Genomic DNA, 9,898 nt, shown 5'->3' on the forward strand with positions numbered 1-9,898 from the left:
GCGAGTGGTAGCAGGCTAGGCGGAGCGATGGGGGGGGGGGTGTATGGGATGTACCATTAGGGTGAGAGGGGGGGGTGTGTGTGGGGGATGAACCATCGCTGGGGAGAGGGGGGGAAGGGGCTGTGGGGTGGGCGGGGGGGGCGGAACCATTGTGGAGAGGGGAGGGGGGGAGTGGAGAGGGGAGGGGGGGGAGGCAGGTGGGGAGGAACCATTCGTGAAGGCGGGGGGGGGGCCCGGTGAGGGACCCCCGGTGTGGGGGGGGCACCGCCAGGGCCCCGGTCCCGGTGGGGCTGGCGGGGGGTCCCCAAAATCCTGTATGGCCCGGGGCAGGCGCTGCGGGACGGGGGGGGGCTGAGGCTGAAGCCCTGAGCCCCTGCTGTGGGGCCCCCCGGCTGCTGCCCCCCCGGGAACCGGGGGGTCCCCAGTCCCTAGGGGCTCCCCGGTCCCAAAGTGCCCCCGATCCTGAAGCCTTTTGGGGTCTCCACACGGTCCCCAGGGACCCAAAGCTACCCCAGGGGCTTCCCTGTCCCAAAGCATCCCCGGTCCTGAAGCCCTTGGGGGGGTCCTGCACAGTCCCCAGGGACCCCACAGCCACCCCAAGGGCTCCCTGGTCCCAAAGCCTCCCTGGTCCTGAAGCACTTTGGGGTCCCCACACGGTCCCCAGGGACCCCACAGCCTGGTCTTGAAGCATCCCCAGTCCTGAAGCCCTTTGGGGTCCCTGCACGGTCCCCAGAACCCTACAACCACCCCAGGGCCTGAAGCCTTTCCAGTCCTGAAGCCCTTTGGGGGTCCCCACATGGTCCCCAGGGCCCCAAAGCCACCTCAGGGGCTCCCCTGTCCCAAAGCGTCCCCAGTCCTGAAGCCTTTTGGGGTCCCTGCACAGTCCCCAGGACCCTGAAGCTGCCCCAGGGGCTCCCTGGTCCCGAAGCCCTTTGGGGGGTCCCACATGGTCCCCAGGACCCTGAAGCTGCCCCAAGGGGCTCCCCGGTCCTGAAGCCCTTTGGGGGTCCCCGCACGGTCCCCAGGACCCCACAGCCACCACCGGTGCGGACGGCAGTGGTGGCGTGCAGCCGGGTGGGCACAGTGGCACGTGGCATGTCCTCAGAGCCCATGGGCCTTTCACCTTTTGGGGGGCGATGTGTGCCTTCAGGAGCACCCCAAGTCTGTGCCGCTGCCCCCCCAGGTCCAAGCAGCGCCCATGGGGGGATGCAGAAAGAGTCTGTGGGGACCCCCAGCATGAGGGGGGCAAAGCGGGGCCCCCCCCGGGGCTGCGGGGGCCCTCAGGGCTGCTGCTGGTACTGGCCCTCGGTGGCGGTGAAGAAGTCCTCCAGCACGCTCTTCATGTAGTCGAAGGTGGGCCGCTCCTCGGGCCGCTCCTTCCAGCACTGCATCATCAGTTCGTACAGCTCCTGCGGGCAGTTGTCGGGCTGCGGCATGCGGTACCCGCGCTCCAGGTTCTGGATCACCTCGGGGTTGGTCATCCCTGCGAGGACAGAGCAGGCGGCACCGAATTCAAGTCACCCCCTTGCTGCTGGAAACCCCCTAAATTGGCAAACCCCATGGGAAATGTTCCCTCTACCCCCCAAAAAACTCAAAAATCCCCCCTGAATTTTGGGCCCGGCTGGCCACGTGCGCTGGGAAGAGGTTGAACCCATGGAGGGCTGGCAGGGAGCGGGGCCAGGCGGAGCGAGTGTGCGTGCGGGAGTGCATGCACACACTCACACGTGTGCGCCTGCGTGTGTGCATGCGTGTGTGTGTGTGTGTGTGTGTGTGTGTGTGTGTGAGCCCGTCCGCCACGCTGCTGCCGGGAAATCCTGACCTGGATACGGGATCCGGCCGTAGGTGACGATCTCAGTCAGTAGGATGCCGAAGGACCAGACGTCCGACTTGATGGTGAACGTCCCGTAATTAATCGCCTCCGGCGCCGTCCACTTAATGGGGAATTTAGCCCCTGAAAAAAAAATAAATAAATAAATAATAAAATAAAATAAAATAAAATAAAATAAAATAAAATAAAATAAAATAAAATAAAATAAAATAAAATAAAATAAAATAAAATAAAATAAAATAAAAAGGGAGGGGGGAAAAAATAAAGTGCTGCAGCCGAGCTTTGCCCCCCTCTCTTTTTAACCTACTGATGGGGTGGGTTTGGTGGCTGGCCCCCCATGCTCGGCTGCCCACCCGCACCAGCAGGGACCCCGCAGCGGGGCAGCACGCCTGTTCCTGCAGCAGCCAGCAGATAGGGCTGGCAGCCCACTGAAAATAGGGCCGGGTGGGCTTGTGGGCTCTGGGCAGCCACCTGCGGCTGGGGGGAGCGAGATGAGGGAGGGGATGGGGTATCAGGGGTCCCGGGGAAGGACAGCAGCCCCAGAGGGGATGTGCATGGGGCTGTGACGGGCGCACCCTCGCGAGCCGTGTACTCGTTGTCCTCGATGAGGCGAGCCAGCCCAAAATCGGCGATTTTGCAGCACAGCGTGTCCGACACGAGGATGTTGGCAGCCCGCAGGTCGCGGTGGATGTAGTTCTTGGCCTCAATGAAGGCCATGCCTTCGGCGATCTGCAGGAGGGATTAATCACGTTAATTGGAGGAGTGGGACAGCTCCACCAGACCCCCTCCCCGTGGCTCCGTGCCCCCTCACCTGCGCAGCCATGTCCAGCAGCTTGTTGATGCTGAGCTTCACTCCCTCCGAGGTCTTGAGGAAATCCACCAGGCTGCCTGCAACGAAGGCGCAGGTCTCAGCCTCCCACCGGCTGCCATCGTGGCAGAGGCTTTGCCAGGGCACCAACCCCTTCAGTGCAACGCCTGGTGTGGGGCTGGGGGGCTCGCAGCCCCCGGGAGGGGGGCAGGAGACCAGGCTGCTGCAAGGTCCCTGTCCCCCAGCTCCCAGCCAGCACAGTGCTGTGGTGTGCAGGCTCAAAATCCCCCGGAACAGCTCAAAACACAAAAGCCAGCACCGACACGTGGTGCCCTGGTGGGTTTCCTGTGCCTGCCCTGATGGGGACGGCGGTGGGAGAGGAAGGGACCCCAACCCCACACGGCCCCGAGCCGCCCCCCTGGCTGCCAACCCCGCAGCAGGCAGCACCCCGCGGTGCCCTCACCCTTCTCCATGTACTCGGTGATGATGTAGATGGGCTCCTTCGTCACCACGGCGTACAGCCGCACCAGCCGCGGGTGCTGCAGGTTCTTCATGAGGTTGGCCTCCGCCAGGAAGGCGCTGGGCGACATGCTGCCCTGCTTCAGGTTCTTGATGGCCACCTTGGTGTGGCCGTTGTAGAAGCCTGCGGAGAGAAAGGGGCACAGCGTGACCGGCGGGGGAGGCAGGGCTGGGGGCTACAGCTGTCGATTTAGGGCATCCTGACCCAAAAGCACACAAGGAAGGTGTTCGGGCTGCTGGATGAAGCCTGGTCCCAGGGGCACTGGGGACAGCGAGGGACCAGCTGGCCCCAGACTCTTGCAGCAGGGGACGGTCCCAGCCCCGTGTGTGCTCTGGCCACCTCCTGGGCAGAAGCCTGTAGCCACATTTGAACCCACCAGGCAGAGATTTTTACGTGTGGCTTTTAGCCACTGAGAGGAAAGAAAACTTGGTGCTGGGCTTTTAACCCTCCGAGCGGCTCCCAGCAGGGCAGCTGGCGGAGCCGGGCAGTGCTGCCACAACCCAGCTCCTGAGAGAGACCCAGAGGGGATTTTCGGGTGCTGCAGCACCCATGGGAGCGAGGGCAGGGACCCCGCTTGGTGCCCTCCCCACCACGGCACCGGGACAGCAGGAGGAGCTTTTGCTGCTCAGCCGTAGGGTGCTGGAAGCCACACGCAGCCGCCGAGCCCCGGGTGCCCCCAGCGTGGCTTCAGCAGCCTCCCCGAGCCCTGCTCCCCCTGCAGAGCCACGCACGGTGCTCCTGTGCTGGTGCCAAGCCCCAGGTGCACGCAGCCCCCGTGCACAAACGCCTGCAGCCACGTCCTGGCGGGGAGCAGCACAGGGGTCGGGGTGGCCGTAGATGGGAGAAAGGGGAAGTTTGGGCTGCTCTGGTTTATCCACGGGGTTCCTTTCGCTGCTGGTTTTCTCCCTTCTTCCAGAGCCCTTTGAAAAGCCGATGTCCCACAGCTGGGGAGGTGCCGGCTGCGCCGTGCGGGGCCCCGGCTTCCCCCCCCCGAGCCTGTGCTGATGCCGCCCGCAGCAGAGCCCTGGTGCAGGAGGAAGCGCCCCGCTTTCACCCTGACTCACCCATCCAGACTTCTCCAAACTGCCCCGCTCCCAGCTTCTCCACCAGTTTCAGCGACTCCCTCGGCACCTCCCACTCGTCCTGCCACCACGGCTTCTGCGGCTTCTGGGTCCGGCACGGCTTGCCCAGGCGGGTGCACAGCCCGTCCGAGCTCCCTGCGGCACAGGGGGGGGGAGGCAGCACCAGCATCAGCGAGCACAGGGTGCCTGGGTGTCCTGTCCCATCCCCTCCCCATCCACAAACCATCCCCATTCATCCCATCCATCCCATCCCATCCCATCCCATTGTGCCCACCCCACCCCACCCCTCAGGCCGGCACATACGTGTGTAATACTCCACCAGCTCGTGCAGGCTGCTGAAGGTGACGCGGGGGGAGATGTAGTACCCCCCGTTGTCCATGTTGCGGATCTTGTAGTGCTTCACCGTCTCGCCCTGGTTCTGGTCAAAGTCCCTCACCGACAGCGAGTAGGAGCCTGGGGAGGGGGGCACGGGGTGGGCACGGGCCCCCAGCACTCCTGGAGCACTCCCTGGTGCAGGAGGTGCCGGTGGCACCGGTACCTTTGGAGGTCTCGCTCTCGCGGATGAGGAAGGAGCCATGCGTGTTGCCCGAGGCCAGGAGCTGTCTCTCGGCGTCCTTGCGGCTGAGGTTTTTGAAGAACCACCTGGGGACAGGGGGCAGGGTGAGGGCTGGGGGGTGCTGAAGCCCTTGCATCTCTCCCCTGTGCCCGCATGGGTGCTCCCCGGCCCCTACTCACGGCTCGGGCTCCAGGCTGTTCACCATGGCCACGAAGTTGTAGGGGATCAAACCCTCCTGGCCCGTGGTGAGCGACTGCGCCCTCCACCACTCCCCGCTCCTGCAAGGACACGGCCACCTGAGTGTCCCCACCCCGCTACCGGGACCACCGGCGGCACCGGGGCACCGACTGGGGGGGGGACACAGGGACACGGGGACGCGGGAACCCCCTCGGTGCTCGCTCACTCTTCCAGGACGCGCAGCTTCTCGCCCTTCTGCAGCCCCAGGTCCCCGTCGTGGGTGGGCTCGTAGTCGTACAGGGCCACCACCAGCTTGTCTGGGGGAACAGGGGCAGGGTGGAGGCGGTGATGGGGGCACCCACAGCCACCCCCCCACCCCTCCACGGCCAACCCTTACCCTGCAGGGGGGAGCACGGCGGAGACGTGGCCTCGTAGGACACCAGGGGATCGCGCACCTCGGAGCCATTGCGGATCAGCTGCTGGGCAGGGACATTGGGGCCCATCAGTGCCACCCCCCCACAGCCCCACATCACTCATGGGGAGATTTTTTGGCTGCTCTCTCCCCCCCACACACTCACCTGGCGCTTGCTGTCGGGGTCGATGGGGTAGTTGCAGTGCTCGCAGATGTCGATGTTCTCGATCCAGTCGTCGTCGTAGTCCGAGCTGCAGCAGCAGCCCATGGTGGCTGCACGGGGCAGTGAGCGCAGCCGTCACCCCCCCAGCACCCCCATCCCCATCTCTGCACCCCCCCACCCCAACCCCGCTCCCATCCGTCCCACCACCCACATCACCGGGCCCTTCCTGCGCGCCCCGAGGGCATCCCCCGGCTCTGTCCCCAGCCCTGTTTCCTCCTAGCTTTGTTTTCTTCTGGCTTAGGTGAGCACAGAGGGTGATTTCTCTCGAGACGCCCCCACCTCGAGCACCAGCCCCGGTGCCCTGCGTGGGCCGAGGGGGCCTCCTTCGTGTCACTTTTGCCTTCCTGCAAAATCCGTCAGAGCCCGGCGCTGCGTCACGTGGAAATGGCAGCCCACGGCCCTGGAAAAAGCTCTTCTGCAGAATCCCCCGCACCCACGCCGCCGGGATCTGCCCCCTCCCAGGCCTGGCCCCAAACTCATTTCCCCAGGCTCTGACGGGGAGCTCGGGGGCTTCGGGGGGCCCCGTGTGGTTTCTGCAGGCGCCGAGCTCTCGGAGCCTCCTCCGGGAGCCACCCAGGGGTCCCTGCCCAAGAACTAGCGGCCGCTTTTGGTGGGGGGGAGCTGTGGCCTCTGGGCATGTGGTACAGCAGGGGGGGGGGTCCCGGGGATGGCAGAGCCCAGAGCTGCTTGGGGACGATGCCCACCAGCGCTGCCGTCACTTTTTCCTCCTTGGTTTCCCCACCAGGACTCACGGCACAGCTTTATTTTGGCAGGCACAGCTCTGTTTTCACAGGCACCCCTTTAAACCTGGGGTGCTGCTGGGGAGGGCAACATTACAGCTGTGCACGGTGCTTCCGAGGGGCACGCACCCACTCTGTGCCGCTGGGGACACAAGGAATGGCCCTTCAGAGGTCCCTGGGGGGCTCGGTGTCCCCTGGGTGCCACCGGAGCCAGGTGCCACCAGGAGAGGCACAGCCCCGTGTTTGGAGACCAGGGGCACCCTGCGCTCACCTCCCCACAGAGGGGGCAGCAGGACAGGGGCAGTGCCACCCCCTTACCGTGCCTGGGGGGACACAGGGGACATCAGCACCGTCCCCACGGGGCCACCTCGGGGTGCCCACCACCACAGTGGCTGACGGGAGTGATTGTGGCAAGGAGAAGGTGGACGAGCGAGCCCACCCGCACCATGTCCAGGGCCTGGAAGCCGCCCTGGTGCTTTCGGCTTCCGCTGCCGCCTCTTTGAGAGCTCTCTCACAGCACCTCGGCCGCCTCTGGGGCCTGCAGGGCACGGGCAAGACCCCGGCAATGCCCCGGGACAAAGCCAGGACCCGGACCCGAGCCCGAGCCTGGCCCCATGGAAGAAAAGCCCCCACACTCCCAACCTGCACGTAGCACTTCAAACGCCCGTCTACCGAAGCGGTGCCAGGAGGTGTTTTTTCCTTTCTGCGAGAAGCCGGGGTTCAGAGGGAGGTGCTGCTATCGTCGTTTTTTTGTGCTTTTTTTTTCTTATGTGCTCAAGCCACAGCGTAATTTCCACCGAGCAACCGTTTCACCTGCTCGGCGCGAGGGCTGCGCCGCGGCTCGGGGCGTTTGAAGTCAGGTTTTTGCGCCTGCATCTGTGCAAACGAATTTCTGCTGCGAAGGTTGCGTGAGAGCAAGGTGGCCGTGCCCCTAACCCCGTGCCTCGCCGTGTCCCCCCCCGGTGCGTGGCTGCGTGTGCACGGGGGTACACGAGCAGCCCCCGGCCTCCTCCTACTTGTGCCGGCCCTGCCGCATGTGCCTGTCCGGCCAGGGCTGGACACTTTGGTCACGAGCGTGGGCGGGCGCCAGCAGGGCTGAGGCTGGGCTGGTCCCCAAGCTGGGTGTCCCCAAATCTGCTGTGACCCAGCTGGACACCAGCCCCGCACCTTGCCGAGCCTGGGGAGCCGGCCCTGACACGCCATCACGGCGGGCAGGGAGACGTTTGCTCCGAAACAGCACCAAAAAAGCACCAAAAACAGACACATCTCGGCCTGAAACCGTCCTCAACAGGGCTGTGGTGGGCCAGGACTAACCCGCTGCTCTTCCCACAGCTCTGCGGACAGGGCCTGGTGTTGGGGACATGGCGCCTGTTTTGCCCCGAAGATGGGGGCTTAGGGTCAGGACTGCGAGGGGGCAGCGTTCACACCCCGGGTGGGCACCAGGCAGCGGGGCGGCCGCTGTCACCCCTCCTGGGTGGCTTCAGCAGGACGGGGAGCACTGGGGCTGCTCCCCGTGTCACCTCCCGACCCCCTGGGCAACCAGTGCTCCCAGTGCCACAGTGGCAATCCCCCATTAACACCCCTCCACGGAGCCACATCAGAAGGCACAACACCCCCTGCCCCAGGCACCCCGCGGATCCCGGCACCCGTTGAGGGGCGCAGACCCCTGCCCCGGCCCCTGTTACCTGGTGGCAGCGAGGTGAGGACGAGCAGCTCTCAGACTCCCATGGCCGGGCAGCAGCAGTGAGGACCCCGACCCCGCTCACGTCCTCCCCATCAGCAGCGGGCACACGGTGACCGGCCGGGTGCGCAGCCACGACCCCGCAGGCGGGCGCGCGCTCCCTGCCGCCGCCGCTGCTCGCTCTTGCTCGCCGCCTGCCCTGGTTTCCTGCCTCATGAGCAAACTCTAGAGAAGCTGGTTCACAGCTCGCGCACGACCGCAAAGAGCTAGTGACAAACCCCGAAGCTTCCTGCTCAGCCCCAGCTGGGCTGCGCGAGGGGGGTCCCTGATCCGGGCGCCCCCAGCCCCAGCTGGGCGAGGGGACACCGAGGGACACGGAGGGACACGGAGATGTTTGCTCAAGGGGAGCGGGGTCCCGTGAGCTGGGTATTGTCAGCGTGGCGCCAGCAATGGCTGGGATTTTGTCACCCACTGCCCAGGATGTTTTGACCCCCCTGTCCCCTCTGCAGCCCCCTCCCCAGTGCTCAGTGTCTGCAGGCTCAGCGCTGGCTTTGCCGTGCCGGACCCCGTGTGGGCTGCGTGACACCGCTCGCACCCACAGCCCCCGCTTTGGCTGCCCCCACTGCATCACCCAAGGCCTCAGCACCCCGAGAGCCACAGCGCTGGCCGGGCTGGGGACAAAGCCCAGGGGACGCCTCGTGCCCAGGCTGTGCCACGCCACCAGCCCCCGGGTTTTTGGAAACAGCTCAGAGCAGAGCAACCACAAAGCTATTGTCTTGGCTTCTGCGATCAGACATGAAGCCGCAGGTACCTGCTGGCTGCTCTGCGGAGGCATGGGCAGGAAGCCCAGCCTGTGCCGGGGGAGAGCTGCGTCAGCGGGGGGAACGTGGTGGCAAACACAGCACCCACCCTCGGGGACATTTCCCCGGGGCAGCCGAGCGGCCCCGCTCCCGTTGTGCTCCCCAGCACAAGGGGTGCCCCAGGCGAGGTGTGCTGCAGCCTCGGGGGGCATGTGCAGCTCTCCCCGTGTCCCGCTGTTACCCTGGGAAGGGGAAGCAGCACCCAAAAAAGGTCCCTGAGGCACCCCCTGAGGTCCCTGCGCCATCCCGCATCTCCCCTGACACCGCTTGTGAAAAGCATTCTGTGAAAGTCACACCCCGGCCGTGACAACTTCTTCTGCAAAGTGTTTGGTGTGGATGGAACAAGCAAAAGCAAAGCCCCCCCAGCCCAGCCAGCACCACCCAGGGACCCTCTCCTGCACCGGGGGCCAGGGTCGGGGCAGGATGGGGTTGTGGGGGCCCCGAGCGCAGCCCCCAGCACCTCCTGGCCTCGAGACCCAGCTCCCAGCCCACAGGCAGCTCAGTGACGAGCATTTCCTGCGGTGGCACAGCCCCAGCACCCATCGCAGCGGGTGCCTGGGGAGGGGCTGGCAGCGGGGTGCCCAAAACACAGCCCCATCCCTCCTGCACGGGGTGACAAAAGCGGTGAGAAGCCCCCAGCCCACAGGACAGCGCCGGGAGCGCACACCCTCCAGCCACCCCACCCCAAAGGGCTGGGAGCCACATTTTGGGGGCACAGGCAGGCGCCTGGGTGCACGGAACAGAACCCCCTGGCTCTTACCACCACCTCCTTTTATTCCTCCTCAAGTTTTTCGTGCACCTTGCTGACCCCACCATCCCCGGGGACAGGGCTGTGGGTGCCCCAGGACGCCCTGTGTCCCACGGGGACAGTGGCATTTCCCAGAGCACTGAGCACCCCCTGCACCAGGGAGCTCAGCCCCAGCCCCGCCATCCCCACGCTGCTTCAGGAGGCACCCACGAGCCCCACCGAGCCTGGGTGCACCCCTGGGTGCCCGCGGGGCCCCGCCAGGC

The 9,898-nt window shown here is 65.7% G+C and overlaps 1 protein-coding gene across 2 annotated transcripts; it reads right to left on the reverse strand.

Annotated features, from left to right (window-relative positions):
- Positions 1-1,280: 1,280 nt before the first annotated feature.
- Positions 1,281-5,651, reverse strand: LCK (LCK proto-oncogene, Src family tyrosine kinase). Of its 2 annotated transcripts, XM_032202422.1 has the most exons (12): positions 5,550-5,651; positions 5,369-5,450; positions 5,198-5,288; positions 4,974-5,072; positions 4,777-4,880; positions 4,542-4,691; positions 4,221-4,373; positions 3,100-3,279; positions 2,640-2,716; positions 2,404-2,557; positions 1,820-1,951; positions 1,281-1,483 (listed from the first exon to the last, which is right to left on the reverse strand). In XM_032202422.1, the coding sequence occupies exons 1-12, from the start codon at positions 5,649-5,651 to the stop codon at positions 1,281-1,283; spliced, it is 1,527 nt and encodes a 508-aa protein (XP_032058313.1). The 2 variants fall into 2 exon arrangements, with proteins under 2 accessions (XP_032058313.1, XP_032058314.1); XM_032202423.1 differs by lacking the exon at positions 4,221-4,373.
- Positions 5,652-9,898: the final 4,247 nt, after the last annotated feature.

The sequence above is a fragment of the Aythya fuligula genome, chromosome 23 (assembly GCF_009819795.1).
Source record: "Aythya fuligula isolate bAytFul2 chromosome 23, bAytFul2.pri, whole genome shotgun sequence".
Taxonomy (NCBI): domain Eukaryota; kingdom Metazoa; phylum Chordata; class Aves; order Anseriformes; family Anatidae; genus Aythya; species Aythya fuligula.